The following is an 18,225-nucleotide window of genomic DNA, read 5'->3' as shown; positions in this document are numbered from 1 at the left end:
CTGATCTGTACATGATTCACTTGAACCACCGTATGAAGCACAAAAGTAATAGCAGGCAGCGTGCACTTGTGACAGAACTATTTCACGCTCGTCGTCTGATGCAAACTGCAACAGATAACAAAAGACCGACAGTGACGTTGATATCTCCACCCTCACTTGACATCACGGAAAAACGTGATACGCGATATAGGTGCAAACCCTTATCGCTCTACCTTTCACAGTCCTTGTTTCGTTTTTCATTTTTGCTTTCTTTTCTTGTTTCTTGGGTTCGCAGTCACTTGCTATATCACTCCTTCCATCCTGCTGGATATGGATATTGGCCCTTGCCTGATCCTGATGGATATTGGCCCTTGCCGTTCACTGGTATGATAATCACTGATATGTAGTTGTGATGAGCAAAGTGCTTTACAAAATAAAAATAAAAATAAAACAAGTATCATGAAACATATCATGACAAGTGTTAGCCTGAATCATGTATAATATCTTTCTGTAACATTAAGTGAGGGCAGAGATATCAACGTCACTATAGCTCTTTGGCTGATCACTTGTGGTTTGCAGCAGACTGTGGAGGTGAAATAGTTAAGTCTACAGCACACGCTGGTTACTTTTGTGCTTCATCTGTAGTTCGAGTGGATCATGTGGAGATTGGGCTTCAACTCTTTGCTTACCATGCCCATACAGTGTCGACCACCAGCGATCGACAGTTTAAGAGCTGTGGTTCTTTGCCCCAAAGCAGACATGGACACTACAGAATGAGTTTCCTTTTCACTTTAAGCTTTTCCTCGTGGTGGTGACTTATGAAGCTGGTTCTGTGCCAAGGAGGCAATGTGGAGATTTTATCTTGGTCACAGTGTCGTGTTCTTGCGCTGGACCTCTTTTGCAGATGCGCAATACTTGCATGTAAATTCGAATACGCACAGCTATAACGCACCGTAGAGAGAAAATATTTTGCATGGTGACTCTTTGTGGACAGCCTGACAGATGAGGCAGGATTCTGAGTGATGCTAAATGTCACCTCATTGCTTCTTTAAGGGGATCAAGATCCTTCCTTTTCACTACAGAGCCAATAAGAAGGTGCACACGATTGTTGACAATTTTTCGAATTCGGTTGGCCACATGCACATTCTTGGTTGAGTTCAACACTGCCAATCATGTTGATATAGTTGCAGCTGCCGCAGTGAATGCAAGCACATATAACAGATTACTTACACTTACTGACTGATCTCTCAGAGTTCTAGGATCCTATAATGAAGTTCCGTGAGCCATGGGCAAAAGACTGAGAAAATACATGAGGCGCTCAAACCAGGAAATGTTCAATTTACAGAGAATGGTGTGTTCTCTATAATGTAAACATCTGCTGATTTGAGCACTTTGTGTTATGTTTTCTCTATTTTCTGCCCATGGCTCTTGCACCTTTGTCCACCAGCTAGCCCATATCTACACCATTTTAGAGTTCTAGAAGCGTACAAAAGTGGTCCAAATTATCACGCAGTCCAAGTGTTTTGTCAATGTCAAATGTACATTGTGCTTCCAAAGTTTGGAACACTCAAAGTACAGTAGACCCCCGATAACTCGAAGTCGTAAAAACAGGGAAAAAAACAAGATAAGCGGGGTTTCGAGTTAAGCGAACAGCAAAAATCACGTTGCCACGATGTTACCACAATGCACTATGTTATGAAACGAAAAGAAAGAAGCGTTCCTACAGTAATAAGGCTCGTAAACAATTTTAAAGCCATTTTGTTTTAACATCATCTGAGAGGGAATAACTCCGTAATAGCAATCTGCTTGGCATTCGTGTCTGGGAACAAGAAAGCATCTTCAAGCACATGAATGCAACACATGAGACGCTCTTCCCGGCACGTCACTACCGTGGGCACTCTCGACGGTTTCAGTGTCACTCAGTTCACCATTTACTGGAACATCGCCGTCGTAAAGCGCATAGTCCTCTAAGTCACTTTCCCCACAATGTGCGAGGTGCATCATGTCGTTGCACAATTCAACACAGCCCCCGAACTCCTCTGCTGGCTCTGGTACGGCGGTGGAAGACCAGAAACCCGCATGAACGAAATAGTTCACAATAATGGCTTGATGAACTTGCTGCCAGGCCCTTGCTAAGTGCCATCTTCCACTCCAAAGTCAGGGACTTGCATGTGCGTTGTTCAGCCATCACGCCGCAAAGAATAACACGAAACTATGAAACTGAGAGGCTGAGACGCTGGGACGAATGCAGAGGAGGAGGAGGAGGAGCGACGCTGGGTGGAAAGGGGAGTGCGGTCTGCCTGCCACAGCTAGCGGCGCGTGAGTACCTAGAAAGAGCTTTGACCTTGACCTAGCCAAGGGGACCGAGGAATGCACGTTAATCAGCCGTAGGTACGGTGACCTACCGGTGATGAAATTTCGAGATATCCGTACTGGGGAAAAACAAAGCTTCGACTTAAAAGGGCCCAAATACATAGAAAGCATTGGGACAAGGATCGGAACGGCAAAAAAATTCGAGATAACCGATATTTCGAGATTAGCGAGTTCGAGTTAACGAGGGTTTACTGTAGTTCGTAAAAGCTGTCCATGTGTGCCTGCCTCACTCCGTGAACACAGGAAAATGCACCACAGCAAATTTCTGCAAGTGCAAGTCCTAAAGTGCACATCCTCATTCAGAGCAGCTCCCTCTAGTTCAAGCTCCACCTTATTTGGATTAATCTTTGGTCCCCTAGGAGTTTGAACAAATGGGGTCACATTTTATTAGAATATTCGTTTCTTGAGGTTCATGTGAACACTGCTTACATAACATTGACAATCACCATGACTGTTATTCACAAAACCCGTTAAGAAAATAGAAAATTTAAGAAAAATAACACACCACAAAGAAAAGAATTATCAGCACCACCCTACTGTGAAAACAGAAAACAGCAAATGAACAAAAACATTCACATGATTATGAACTGTAAAACTTTTGGTGATGAAAGTTTGATGTCATCCAGACAAAACAAAGATCTGATTACATGAGCAGTATTGTGGGGACCCTGGTTTTCATTTCACAGAGTACTATAATTTGCTTACAAACACATGTGGGATAAGAGATTCAAATGTGGTAATAAATTTTTGTGTCAAAGCATCCACATCTCCCATACACCACTCTCAAACCTTGTTCACTCATAAAGAATGTGGACACATTAGAAGGAAGAGACATGGTTTCTATCTACTGTCCGCACACTGGTATGCATCTATACTTAAGTTTTGTTATGTCTCATGTGCCCTACTTCAATGGGACAAGCAAAGAGTGGACAAACACAGCACTGACCAAGAGGTGTGTCCACGATGACTGCACTGTACAGTTCAGCAGGTGTGCTGGCAATGTGGATGGCCTCCATTTGATCAAAGCTTCCTAAGGGATGGCACTTGGGAATGAGTTCAGAGATGGGACGCTGGTGCAAGGTACCCGTGATTAGCAGAATGATATTATCAATCATGTAGCTGTACCTGCATAATTATAATTAATTAGAAACACATTTCAGTTGTCCTCCTAGTGGCTACAAAGCAGGTGGCAATGTCCACAAAGTGACTATAGCAGCAGCGCCAAATAAACGTGTGATGTTTTGACAGTAGTAAGGACTACACACAAGACAGACGAACGTGAGCATAATCGACCACAAAAGAACACCGCTGCTAACAGTATGGAACATTGTGAAACTTTGGCACAGTTTGGGATTTCAAGTGGAAGGATGCTTAGAACTTACGTCACTTCCCAATATTGCGATAAACTAACCCACCAGCTCCCGTGGCAGTGTGGTTAGGATGATCACTTTCCACGGCAAGACTGTGAGGTGACACAGGCGCCAATGCCCGCTCCGGCTGTGCTGTCTGAGGTTTTCCCTAGGTTTTTTGGCAAACTCTGTAGACAAATGTCGCCACATTTCTCTCTGAATTCGGCCCAGGACACATACTAACCCTCTGTCCACCCCCTGCTCCCCTCTCCGTTTGTCCATGTCTGTATGCCGCTCAGAGCCGCAATTGCTTCACCGAATTAACGCACAATTAAAATAAAAAATTAATGTACAGTAAAACCTCGTTAAAACATACCCACGTAAGCCGTAGTTTCGCTTTAGAAGTAGTTGAGCCGAATTCCTGACTGGGATACAATTAAACCTAATCCATTCAACAACTGTTTTCATGTGCTTGTGTTAATCCGTACAATTTTCACATTGTCCTGTTGTACCGGCCAGCATTTTGGTTATGAACAGGTTACAGAGACTGAGATATGGTGTCAAGCACGTGGCCAGTTGTCACACTGTCCCTTCGGTATAGCCTCCTCACAACGGGTGAGGTTGGGCAAAGTCATGCCGGAAGTGCAAAAGCGCAAGGTCCACCTTGAACATCTTCTTCACCTCTTAAAGCCTTGACAATGATCATCACAGTCATTACATTCAAGGTCTGGGAAAGAGCACAGCACGTCTGCAGGTGAAAACAGGGAAACATGGGGCTCTGGCGTGTAGGCAATCGAAAATAACATGTTTCTGCCAATCAGCATCAGGGCACTTTCATTTCGATTCAGGCAGGTCTGGAACCTTTGGGTCTTCAATTCTCTTCGTTACTTTATGTGAGATTCGTCCCATATGTGGAATGAACACTGGTGTCGGTCTGGGTTTCCCCAGATGGTTACTCATGTCATTCGCAAGATATAAAACAAAGACCGCACGTAGGAACATCATGGGTTTTGCTAAGATGCAGTTTCTCGACATGTTGAAGTGCTCTATTTCTGGGTGTTTGTATTCACCATCACTTTGACCTTTTTACTATGTAATTACCATGCCATAGGTTATGTCATAGGTTATCACGCTGCATCATATTTACTGTGTCTGACCAGCAAAATCTTTCGTAAAAAAAAAAAAGTACACAAAGCGTTGCCCATTGAACTTTGCGCAGTTTTTCTCACCCTGTTTGTGCTGGTCATCTTTGTAATATCGCAATAAAATAGAAACTGAACAAAACATTAATGCTCATGTTTGCTCTTTTTAATGGTATGTAGCACATGCCCCTGTGTTGTGCCGTTCACTTGGAATTTGCACCCAAGTTGACATAGGCATGAAAATTTTGTTAGTTTATGAAGTGAGCATCAAAATAGACATTTTTTTTTATTCAAATAAGACAAAATGTCTTTGAAGGCAAATGCTTTGGCTTTATTTGGACACAATATTTAGCTCTGGTACGCACTTCGAAACAGATTGATGGCGGTTAAAATCTGCCCAACTCCTCCATGTTTTCTGAACCGACATGCCACCGTCAGGCAGCGTTCACACGGGGCAACTTTTTCCAGCAACCATGAGCAACTTTGGAGTTGCTGTCAGCCGGCAACCTCCAGCAACTCGAGTTGCTCGGAGTTGCTGCGAATCGCTCGCCGACCGAGAAAACTTGAGAAGTTGCTCGTGCACCGACCAATCAGCAAGGGGAGCATTGCCACGTGACTCCCGATGGCGTTGTGAATTTCGTTCGTGGATTCATGGGTTCAAATCCTGCAGGTGCAGCTGAGAAATAACTTTTTTTCTTTTTTTACGAACTTCACGGAAACATATCAGTTAACGATGAAAGACGAAAGTCACTGAAAAGGTTAGCCAGCTGTAGGACTCGAACCCACATCTTCTGGATTGCCGACTGATTCTGGATTGCTGGACCGGCAATCCAGAAGATGTGGGTTCGAGTCCTACAGCTGGCTAACCTTTTCAGTGACTTTCATCTTTCATCGTTAATGTCTTAGGCAAATTGAGGCTTTGTATGTGTTTGTCCCTTCTTGTTTTTCCAGCCTCAGAACAACAGTTCTTTCACATATCAGTTGTCATTTCTGGAAGGTAATAATGATCTATTGGGACAATAAAACTGACTGAAATTTGATAAACAGCAGCTAAAGAAAAGATTCCACCAGTTCGATTCGAACCCACATTCTCCGGTCGCCATAAGGTTGCTTATGGGTGGAGCTACTGAGTTGCTACGTGTGAACGCGGACTCGAAATAGCTCGAAAGACATTGGTTTGAGTTGCTTCGAGTTGCTGGGAAAAGTTGCCCCGTGTGAACGCCGGCTTATTATTACCGTTATCCCTGTCTATGCCTGCGCCACACGCCGGTGTATGCTTATGCTTGAATCACATCACAAGTCCAAGCCTCAAATCAAAATATATTAAATGCAGATTTCAACATATCTCCCTTCCCAAACAAGGAAAAAGAGAATGAGGAACAAGACATGACAAAGTTAGGCTCTATTGCAACATGCTGACGTGTTGAGTGATGTGAGTCGACAGTGACATGAGTGAATGACTCCGTATTCACACAAGTCTGTTTTCTGCCGGCTGACGCTCAGGTGGCAGGGAATGTCACCCCTCTCTGGTGCCACGTGACCGGCGCTTTTCGCAACGTCACCACTTTCTGACCTCCAGAGCGGCAGTCGGAGGCAGCCGCTTGTCCTCCCGGCATAGATTCTGACGACCGACGGCGTCTGCTGCCAGCAGAAGGAGAAGGTGACGCAGCGGATACGGGTCACGCTTACTTTTTATTTAATCAGGATTGCTCTGCATGTGTCCAATACAATGGCATTCATTGCACTATGGCCAATTCTGAATTGGAACGCCAACGATGCTTCGCTTTACTCCGAAAGTGGTGCAGCGACACACCGGCGCAGCAGCTTCAGAACAATAGATGATTTCAGAAATTACATGGATGGCTCGCCAGAGGGCGCCGTGTTGCGAATGCCCCACTGCACCTTGGGATTTAGTTTTCATGAGTCAGACAGAAGAAGAAGAGTGCAAACGGTTTCGGTTTTCCCTCCTTCCTTCGAGCAATAGGCAGGCAAGCACGAATGCAAACCATTTCCCACAACGCATTGCGCAATGCGCGTGACTTGGGCGACGGAGGGCCCCCGTGCGGAGCACAACGGCAGTATCTGAAATCGCCTATTATGCAATGCATAGATGGATACCTGCAATGTAGTGTTGGATAGGATGTTTTTTTCTGTCCTTGAGGCGAAACAGACACGAAATATAAAATACGAATTTTATAAGCGCGGATATTTATTTCACTAGACGAACCTTGACTACACATAATCGTTAATTTGTACCTTTCCAATAGGGACCATGCGACACCTAAAGGGGGCGCGCTGTTCCGTCGTAACAGCGCGCCAGTGGCGGTCTTGGAAGTATCCAACGTGATACCACGCCACCCATTCTATGCATTCTCAGTGGAACCGTAGCTTGCGTGGCGACCACCATAATCAGAAGGGCTAATTTTCGAAGTGCAAATGATGTGGAATCTTTCTGGGGCGTGAACGAAGAGAATGGAGACAAACTGCACAGAAGCAACCACCGTATTTATAATGTATCTAACAGTGCGGAAGGAGAACAGCCACTCGCGTCTGTCTGGTCAAAACACCTGTAAGTGATACGTCGAGAGGATGGTTATTTGACGCCTCACAAAATCCTGGCTTGGTAGCGAAGGCTATATACGTTTATTTCTCTGATTCCAGCCACTTGTAATATGTTTTTGACTGAGTCTTGTATTCCTTTCGTCCTCTTTGCACACACATTGCTTCGTCACTGAAATCTACATCGTGCGTCCGTTTTATCCATACAAATAATCACGTGAGGTCACAACTTATTGTCTAAACTTGTACTGCAGTTTTTCCAGTATCTTCGGATACAATAACGCTAAAGAGATCCTCAAAGAAGAAATTACGAGTTTTTACCTCGGCTACCGCCGTAGGCTTGTGGCACGACAGCTGTGAAATCGTTGGTGTGTAAATACTATAACTAAACCTTTTCGACAACGTAGAACTTGCTTTCTCACTGTGAGACTCGTCAACCAGATTACCGGGAGCAATATCGGCTCTGGGCACTGGCGATGGAACACCTTAATCAGTATCACGATCCAGCTGCGTTTCACCGTCACGAAAGTGGCAACTGTAAATCATTGATCATTTTGCAGGTCCTCATTCAGTTTGATTGAAACTAGAACAAAAGAAATAGAATATGTTGTGCACACCTCAAGCAATGGCCGAACGCGCGTCACAAACGCTATTCGCTGCCAGTCTAGTGCCCTCGGTGGTATTGGAAGCATAGAAATCACGAGAAATGAAACATCAGGTCCCTAATGAAGAGTTCTTTTAGGTGCTGGTACAGTTAGCGATGCAACAGTTTCAGTGTGGCAAAAAAAGACACCCGCACTTCACATGTAAACAAATGCTGGCTACCTGGCGGCTATCACGCAAGGTACTTTCTCCGGAGGCCGCATCGTGGCGCCACCAGTTTGTCGCACACTCCCTATAGATGTATAAAAACATAATAATTGAAAGCTACTTTTCCTACCGAAAGGAAGACAAAAATTGAATTGACTTAACTTCATTTAATTAATTATTGACTACCTGTAGCTCAATATCACAGTGCCATCGCCAATCGATCACTTGTCGCCACGGTATCGCGCCTATATTGGTGCTCAGCATAGAGATACGCTTCATTTGTGGAAAATAAAATCGAATCTGACAACGTCTATTCTCAAAATACTCAGACGGGCATTTGGATCATCCACACGGAGATTTGGGTTAATGCTATTTTACATTCCACAGCGCTTCTTCGGAATGTATTCTTTGGCCCGTGTCTTGTCCCGGTTTCTCATGTGAACTGTTCTTCTGTTGTAAACTGCCCCTGGAATAGTGTTTCTCACCCATCGACATAGGGCAGGTAGGAGTGTATGTGCAATTTTGGCTTCAGGGTGTCCATTGAGCTGTAGCCTTCAAATTCCCTGACTTTTCCAGGTATTCACTGACTATTTCAAGCAAATTCCCTGACCAAAACAAAAAGGGAACTTGGTGCCTGCTGCTATGTCCTTCATAAAACATATCATTTATTGAGAAATTAGTAAAACTGCCCTACTTTTCTGTCTCTGAGCTTGTCGTATTAAAGAACGGCTACTCGCGGCAACATTGCTGGGGCGGGGCCACTCAACCACTCGCAATTCTCTGAGCATCGTGACGGCACTTGTCTGCGATTCTCCCCGACTTCAGCTGCCACTTCGGCAAATTCCCTTACAATCCTCTGACTTTTTCAGTCACCAAAATTCCATGGTAATTCCGTGTTTTCCAGGTTGGTAGACACCCTGGGCTTATGCCGCAGTAATGCTTTATGCGTGCTTCTTTCTTGTCACTGCCAGGTACACTTTAACGGAGTTCTACTGTATAGGTGCCCCGTATTTTGACAGCTTGATGTGGTTATTGTCAGCAGGATACCGAGGCACGAGCATGAAAGAGTGCAGTGAATATTGTATAAGTTTAGAGGCATTAGGTCCTTTATGCATCCATAATTTTTGGAAAACGTTCACCATCAGCACTGTATCACAGTGCATGGAAACAAGAATATAGGGGAAACCAGTGTTGGAAATATACAGAGAGAGAAAGAAGTTCATTGCGAAAGAAGGACTGTTTTATAACTCAGACGGAAGTGCTTTACTGTTTGAGGTACAAACAGGGCCATTGTGAACTAAGCCACATTCCGTGAAATTTCAGCGAGAGTCAACACAATCGGAGGAAGGGACAGCCAAATACTGTGATTGTAGACTGCAGGGGTCTTGAACCACAAGCCGAGAGAGTGCGCTGAGTTTCGCAAATGAAGATGGGGAAATCGATGAAGAAGCTGTTTGGAGATCCAAATGACGCCTTAAAGGGCCTATGAACTCTACCAACTAGCCCGCAGACTATACCGGAACCAAATACGGCTTTCAACGTGCTGGCTGCGACACCTTTTGTACAGATTAAAGGGATCATGAAAGGATGTTTGACAAGTCCATGATCATTTTTAATCTGTTCCCCTGTACTAAAGTATTCACTCTGTGAAATATGAAGTTGAAAATCGCTCAAATAGAAAATATATTCTATATTAACCACGGGCGTGAACGGCAGCTGCTACGGCCCGCCTCCGAGGCGAACCGGCCGTGACATCATACACAGAACATGTTGCCGATTCATAGACATGCTTTTGCGAGCAAACTGCAAAATTTGCAAACAAGCTTGCATACTTTGCCATGAAATATGTTTTAATTTGACGTGGAGACAAGATTGTATCTAACTGTTTACACAGAATCTTACGAAAAATGTAATATAGCCATTGAGTGTCAGCATGGTTACCGGAGCACGTTTTCCTCTTTGAACTTCTTCGTCAGAACCTGAACTTCTCCGTTGGTGACATTTTAAGAGCTGTTGAGTACCGAACGATCCATAGATGATGTGTGTGTCGCATAATCTCTTCCTCCATTGCTGACAATCTGCCTATCCCCATATTTCGAGTGATTTCGACGGCAGATATACGACGACGTTGTTGTCCAAACCGAAACCATGCACCCACATGGTCCCGCGGGGTGTGCCTTCCTGGTCCTTCACGGTTGGCTGAGAGAACTGGATGGCGATGACGTAAGCCCACTTCGAAGGGATATATCCGTCTGGTCACGCCCCGCTATTTTTCTCTGATAACTGCGCTCCCGTTGTACTGAATACGGATAAAAGTCGATGTGTATTGTGTACAATAGTGAGGGACCGTGAGAACGGCTTCCTGCGGAATACTCGGAATTCGCGAAAATCATTTCATGGTCCCTTATAACTGGGTCACTACAAGGCTGCGTAGAGAGAGAGAGAGAGAGAGAGAGAGAGACAGAGAGAGGTACATTTACGTGCACACTATGCATGTATATGTGGAGCATACAGAGGGCGTTCGAGTAGGAGTGTTATATGATGCGTCCGCAAGGAGTGATGCCACCTGGCTTGTACATCTCTAACCAGAATTATCCCTTGATAAAGAGGCTGAAGGAGTGTTGTACAGTTGGGTGGAAGAAGCACCACTTCCACATGGCTCATCTTTGGAGGCTTTGAGTGGGCTGAGCAACTGTCTGTGACGAGAGCGATCCTCCTTTTTTCGTCTCTCATTCTTCAGTCCAGTCGGACCAACCATTCTGCAAAAATTGCTGCTGTCATCGACAACTTTGTGCTCCAGTAGCAGTCCACTGGCAGGCTGCGCACACCTTCGAAAACGTGCGGCTTCCATGGCTTCCCTATGACGAGGGACATCACCATAGCTTTGTCGTCCCGATCATATTGCAGTAAAATAAGACGTGATTCTTCCCTTGGACCTTTTCCCGCCTTTGCACTTGTCGTCCTTCACTGTCAATGTATGCTCCGGTAACAAGTTGTAGAAAAGTGCAGTTTCGTGCACGTTAAAAATATATTCTAGATCATATTGTGACAGTAGCTCCGTCAGTTCTTTCTCTCGCCATCCTTCTATGATGTCCGTCGGAGTTTGCTTTTCCTCTCTGGTCACATTTTTGCACACAACAACATGCCGAGAATGGAAGGCACGAAGCCAGCCTTGTGTAAACATGCTGTTTCGTCGACGTTGCATATACAGTAGAATCTCGTTAATTCGAAATCGCTTAATTCGAACCTCTGGATAATTCGAACTCTCGTCCGAGTCCCATCTAAAGCACATCTATTTCAATGGGGAGACACTCCCGGTAATTCAAACAGACGAGTGTATACACCGCATAATTCGGACAAACAGCGCTCGCGCGTCAGACAGGAACGGGTTACAGCGCCCCATATCTCCCTGATTTTGACCTTCCGTACGCTTCCCGTCCTCTTTGCACATTTTGCACTGTTCAATGACGCTCTCCCCTCTTCACAACCGCAACGAGTTTACGCGAACGCTTGCACTGTCCTTCTCCTCTTTCTCTCTCTTCCTCTTGAGACCCTCGTGAGGGTGGAGGAAGTGTGTGCGTCACTCGTGCCGTCACTCATTTTTATGACTTCGCGACTGTCAATATCGTTATACAACCCGTTCACTGACATCGTTTATTTCCCTAACGTGCACCATGTCAGCAGAGACGACGGCGTGGAGACTGGGCTCTTAACTGACGCGGACATCATCAACGCCGTGTGCTCCGGCTTAGCGACGGCGAGTTCAGGCGACTCAAGTCACGAACCTGTCTCGCGATCCAGTGCCTTTACCAAGTGCATCTGATGTAGCACCGGCGCTGGATATGACAGTACGCCATTTTCTTCAGAGAAAAATGCGGATGCCACTCTTGAACTTGTGTCCGAGTCAAAAGCGATGCTAACAGTCCCGCTAAAAGAAACAGTTGCAAGAGCGAAATACTGACTGCTTTCAACCTTAAGTCGCTTCATAATTTCTTAAGTGAATTCTTGTGAACATATAAGTCCTGTATTTCCTTCAAAGTCGTAACGCGCGGCCGTGATGCTCTGGGAGTTTTCTCCGCCGTATCGGGAACGTAACGACGGCAGCGGCGGAGTTCGGCAGCAGTAACGATTTGACTTACGCCAATATAAATGCGTCTTGAAGCGACACCGGTACCGCGAACGTAAAATACGACTCGAAGTGCGTCGCGACACATCTGCATGCGCTCCCTGCGCCCAAGCCCCCTTGCAAGAGAGCGTCTCCCGTTAGTTCGAACTCCGGTTTATTCGAACAAATACCGCGGCCCCCTCGAGTTCGAATTAACGAGAGTCCACTGTACTGGCGAAGTCTCTTGCCTTTGCACACAACATAGGTCCTGACACAGGACTACCTTGAGATCTCATCTGCAGAATCCATTTGTAGACTGCCTTGTCAATGTTGTCGAAGTTTGCACGTCAGATTCTTTTCTATGCTGGTGACTCCTGGTAGTTCTGGTACTTTTTCTCCAGCCTGCTACGAACCTTCAGAAAAGTGGCGAGTGATGACAAACTAATTCCAAAATCTGTCGCAACGTCGCAGTTTTTGCACCTACAGTTGACAGCCCACAGGACAGCAATCTTTTTTACGGTTCTTATAGTGTCTGATGCTCCACAAATCACGCTCATCGCAGTACACCACCAATAAGGCTATTAGCGAATGGTTTGTATTTATTCCCGTATACCAAGTCATCGCTGTTTTGTAGACAGAGAAAAAAATACTTTTATTCACTTCTCGTAAAGTTAAGGCTCCGAGGAGTATAGTCATTCCAAAATGCTGCGTGCTCGTATCAGTCTCCTTCATCTGTGTAGATCATTCTTACACAAGAACAGAATGTAAAGATAGCAGTAAATTTCAGGGATATTTAAAAAAATGAACCTCTGTTTACGCACGCAAAATGCAAGCACCAAAACAGAAAAAGTTCTCACTTCCAAACATCCGCAGAAACACATGCAATCGATATGCGCAGGCAGCGGCGGACATGAAAGTCTCCCCCCGAGCGACGATGCGCTGCCACGTGTCGTCGGGGCGCCCTAAGCGAACTTTTCGCGGGAGTTTCCTGACCAGAAAGAGAATTATTGAGGGACCGTGGTATTAGTGATGCACAGACTACAAGATCTGCCGTGTAACGTTCATTTGCATACTCTCGCCAATTGAATAAAAATTAACTTATGAATTTCGCATGCAATGCTGTCCGAGCGTCTACCACATGAAAGAGCACCTTCAGGAACTGCATTTTAGCAACAATCAGAAATCGAATCCTGGTCGAATCGAAAGACACTTGATCGAATGCCGAACTACCAGAAGGCCGAAAACCAAAAGACCGAAAAATCACAACACCGAACCGTCAGAATGACGAAAGCTAAACGGCCGAAAATCAGAAGGCTGAAAATGGAAAGGAAGGTGAACACATTGGACACAAGGGATTGTTGTTTTCATAGATTATGAAAAAGTTTTGTGGCTCTTGTACTAGAAATCAAACAATTGGAATGTATAGCATATGGTGCTCAGAAACAGACTGGCCAGAGAGAGAGAAAAGAACCAGCAACAATAATTTGCGACATGTTTACTACAAAAAGAACGTGTCTGGTGGGTGAATGGAATGCCACTGAATGAACTCTAGAGGAGATGGAGCTTCTCTATGTTTGAGACGTCCCTATTTCTGTACATATATTCCAGTATCCAACTCAAACTCTGCATTCGTGTCCCTAACGTGATTTGAACAAGCAACGGTCTGAACCGCTTGCTCTACAGAATAAACTTGCATAGAATCTCTATGACCAGGTCTGTATTTTTAAAAATTTTTTTTGCTTCGCCTGCAACTTTTTGTACCGTTCTGTTTCAAGAACTGTATGCCACCCTTGTCCCCTGACTCAGGTGCACATACTACGATTTCTTCCAGAATGGTAAGTCAATCGTCCCAGGTCATTCACTTGGCTACTCACCCTACTTATCGAAAGGCCGGACAATTAGGTGCGGTTTTGAGTTAGAGATGATGATAGGGAACTGGTTTTGGGAATGACCTAGGTTGAAGCCGTTGAAAATGGATGAGAATGAGAAATATCATCAGATAGCTGATATTTTTTCATTTTAACTTATTGCCATTGTGTACAACAAACACATACCATAACATGGTGGTTCATATGTTTCCATTTTTTTTTGTTATCAGAGCGAAGTTCGGTGAAATAATTTATTTGCTGTATTAATTCACGAGAAGTCTACCCTACATAATTTGTACAGCTAATTTTTAAATGCAGATGTTGGAATAACAGTTCTCGTTTCTTGGGTTCTTATTTTTCGGCCCTTCGATAATTCAGTTTTCTGACTTTTCGGCCTTTTGATAGTTCGTTTTTTTTTAATTTTCGGCCTTCTGATTGTTCGGTGTTTGATTTTTCGGCCCTCTGCTTTTTGGCCTTATGACTGTTAGGTGTTTTAATTGTTTGGCCTTCTGATAATTCCGCCTTTTGACTTTCAACCTTATGATTGCCACTCCTTCTGGAGAGTACCTTATTTATTTCGATAATTTAGCAGCAGCAAAAATAAAAGGTCCGTCGATAGAAAATCATCTGCAGTGTTCTCAGGTTCCGGGACATTTGATCGGACGTCGTTTGGTCGAAGGTCGCTTGATCGAACGTGGGACATTTGGTCGAAAGCCAGCTTCAGTATTCGTCTTCCGCTGAGCTCTCGCACGTCGAAGTGAAGTCAACTGCGCTATCGTTCTTCGCTTACGGGCACTAACATCATAACTTCGGACCATCCTTCGAATTTGAGAACTTTCCGCAATCAGAGGTAGCAGAAGTGTGGAGTCGGCAGCCTAAATTTCGGTCAAATTCCCCCACATTGTGAATGTCAAAGCACTGCCGGCACTTGACCACCGACCTAAATCCGCCACGGGATCGTTCATGATTCCAGTGGAGAACGTGGCTGATTGTATGCACAAAACAGTGGAAAAGAGATAACAAGACAGGTCAAAGTCTTTTGGTGTTCTGGGAATGTGGCGTTCACCTCTGTGTTATAACCTTTGCGTAAAAGAACGCTGCGTAAAGGAGAGCCATGCGACGCGACCTCTTATGTCTCCTCCTTGGCCTCTATGTGGGCTGTCGAGGCCGACGCTTTAGAAAAAGGTTTACTGGGCAAAGTTCAATTCAAGAAATCAAATTTACTTCAGTTGAATATGAATATTTTTTCTAAGATGGCAAACCAATGTGCCGGAGGAAAGCCTTTAATCCAAAATTTCCCCGTAGAGTCATTATCTTATAGAGTCATGTGACACGTTTCCTGACGTGACACTATTTGTAAATTTGCCACGAAATCACCTTCTGTTGCCGTTCTACCTTGATCTTAAACTTGATGCTTTAATCTTCATTGAAACTTTCATCTTGAGCTATACATTCCTGACAACGCACAGATTACTGGAATCTTTATGGGAATCTCTAAATAACCTTTCATGCTTTCAGTTTTTCATCTGCTTTATTTTGTCTTTTCCGCTACCAAAAGCGAAATTGATAATATAACATGTGAATCCTTTTCGTTTCCTCGGTGGATGGAGATGTCGCCGACCAAAAGGCTGCTACCCGTTTTCACTTTGGAAAAGCCTACCAAGAGCAGGTATTATCAACCTTGGCCATCAGTTAGTCCGTTTTGAAGGCACCAAGTGGGCCTCCTACAATGGGCTTCTGATCCCTTCTGACTCACACCACGAGAAGGAAGGATAGGGGTTTGGAATACGGGGGCTTCCTTACGGAGAGTGATACTTCTCCCTTCCAATCCGCGGCATGGCGCTACCATGCAGGGGGAAGATAGGACCGTCTCCCACGGCTCTAGGTACATCTTAGTTTTGCCCCTAATCTCGATAACGGGTGATCGGATTTCAATGAGTATGGCATCAAAATACTCTGGAAAGAATTCTGCATCCGAGTTTCAATACAGACTTTTCATTTTTCTCCTTAGTTTTCAACAAGAGCGCTTCAAAGTTGCATTAAATTTTTCCCGTGCTTTCGCAACGACTAGAAAAATGTCAAGAGCAAATATCAAAAATCTGTAATGAAGCTCAAATGCACCATTGGACAAGCTATCGTACAAAACAAACCGGGTGAAAATCCGTCAAATATTAGCGGAGATTAAGGACGAAACGTGTTCCACAGAAAATACATGGGGCATTTGGAGCTGGTATCCCCTCTTAAAGGAGCATGGAAATCATTTGGAACATATATTTTTTAATCGCTTGATATGAACATACTACTTTCATAAACTGTCACGCAAAATATTTCCTTCGAAAAGCACGAATTTCCTGAGAAAATTAGTTTGCAAGAATGCACTCCGCGACGACAGTCTCCCCCAAGCCGAGTCTGGCATGTGGTGACGCCAGGTGGCCGATCACTTCATTGGCTGCCGGAAGCGTCCGCTCCCCGCCAGAATCGTCGCGACTAACCGACTGAGACGCTGTTGCTATTTATTTGTGTTGGCATTCACTTGCGTTCTTAGATGATTTGTCTCATACGTTTTGCATAAAACAAGACTGCGGGCAGTGTAAAAGGTGTGGCTAGGCCTCTGTGTTGCCGTGACGGCCCGGGTTGAGGTGGATCGTACGCGGTTGTGGTTTCTGTTCCGACTGTGCTGAGGTGTCGTTAATTAGTGAACAGTATTGTATCATATGTATGCTGCACACACAGGCACGACTAAATACATTCCTATCGGTTGGAGATTTATTCCATGTGCCATTGTTGTATGCAGCGTATGATCATTCAAAAAAGAAAATGCTTATTTGGCCATGTGTTTTGGGGTTTCCCGCAGATCGCTAGCAGATGAACTCTACTGACTTTATTTTGATATCCATGTTGTTGTGCTCGTGGAGACGTTGCGCTCATGGTATCAGTAAGATAAGGTAAGCGCAATGTTACACAGCTACACGCTCTTTCGCCTGAGAGATGCCAGTGTCCATGGGGTTCAGAGCCCGTAGTGTTGACCACAACACGGAGAAGTCATGATGGTCGACAACCTCTTCATGTGAAAACACTGGTCACTGCACCGCGTCTTCATGACTATGCATTTGTAACCAAGAAGAAGCACTATATTTCAATCCGAATGTTTCTTCACACTTAGAAGCATCACTTACCAGCCTCCGGTACATTCGTGTGGTGAAATCGAAGCTGGCAGAGCTTAGGCTCCAACTCCATAAAACGTTTCGTCAAGAAGAGCAGATGTGTCGCCTAAAGAGTGTTCAGTTCAGTTCACCTGTCCTTTCCACCACGTCCGATGAACAACAACGCTTCCTGCTCGGTCGGCTTGTCGGCGCTGCAACGCAGGAGAAATCGCAAAAAAGAAAGAAAAAGATGGCGCGGCTGGCAGCCGAGTGAGGGGACATTTCTGCCACGAGATTCCAAACTCCCTCGCGCTCCAGGATTGCGCGCTACGCTCAAACTTTTTGTGCGAATATGTATCACAGGGCTCAGAATCGTAATTTCCACTTCACCCGTCATATTTTATTACGATCATTTCCATGCTTCTTTAAGTCAAACTAACTGGTCTGGATGATGGGTGCTTGAGTTAATGAGATTTTACTGTAGCAGTTTTTCGCAAAACAAAACGCCTTTTTAAAAGGCATTTGTCATAACGGAGTTTGACTGTAGTGTGGAAAACAGGAGACATAAGATGGACAAAGAACCTATCTCTTGTGCAGTTAGGCCAGCTGCCAGGTCACAAATAATGAATATGCCTACTATTAAAGTATTTTACGTATTGTGCACAACTCACACAGGGTGTTTCAGTAACAATGTCAAAATAGAGAAAGCCATCACAGATAATGTGTGATCAACGACATTTGTCTGTAGGGAATATAATAGGGAAATTTATTTATAATAGGGAAATTCATAATATCTGCATTTCTAAACTGAGCTGAGTCAACATGCTGAGTCAATATGTAGTCTTTGTAAATAGAAAGCGCATGTAGGGTTGACCACACCCTATTACAAACTACATT

At 44.6% G+C, this 18,225-nt stretch overlaps 1 protein-coding gene across 1 annotated transcript in view; it reads right to left on the bottom strand.

Moving 5' to 3' along the window:
* LOC135378608 (V-type proton ATPase subunit d 1) overlaps positions 1 to 18,225 on the bottom strand; it is a 62,986-nt gene that overhangs the window by 42,510 nt on the left and 2,251 nt on the right. The window contains exon 3 of the mRNA XM_064611684.1: positions 3,299 to 3,477. Coding sequence (XP_064467754.1) covers positions 3,299 to 3,477 — 179 coding nt within the window. The remainder of the gene's footprint in view (positions 1 to 3,298; positions 3,478 to 18,225) is intronic.

Source organism: Ornithodoros turicata, chromosome 1 (genome assembly GCF_037126465.1).
Source record: "Ornithodoros turicata isolate Travis chromosome 1, ASM3712646v1, whole genome shotgun sequence".
Classification (NCBI taxonomy): Eukaryota; Metazoa; Arthropoda; class Arachnida; order Ixodida; family Argasidae; genus Ornithodoros; species Ornithodoros turicata.
The sequence above is the reverse complement of the archived record's forward strand: the minus strand, read 5'-3'. Positions and strand labels throughout refer to the sequence as shown.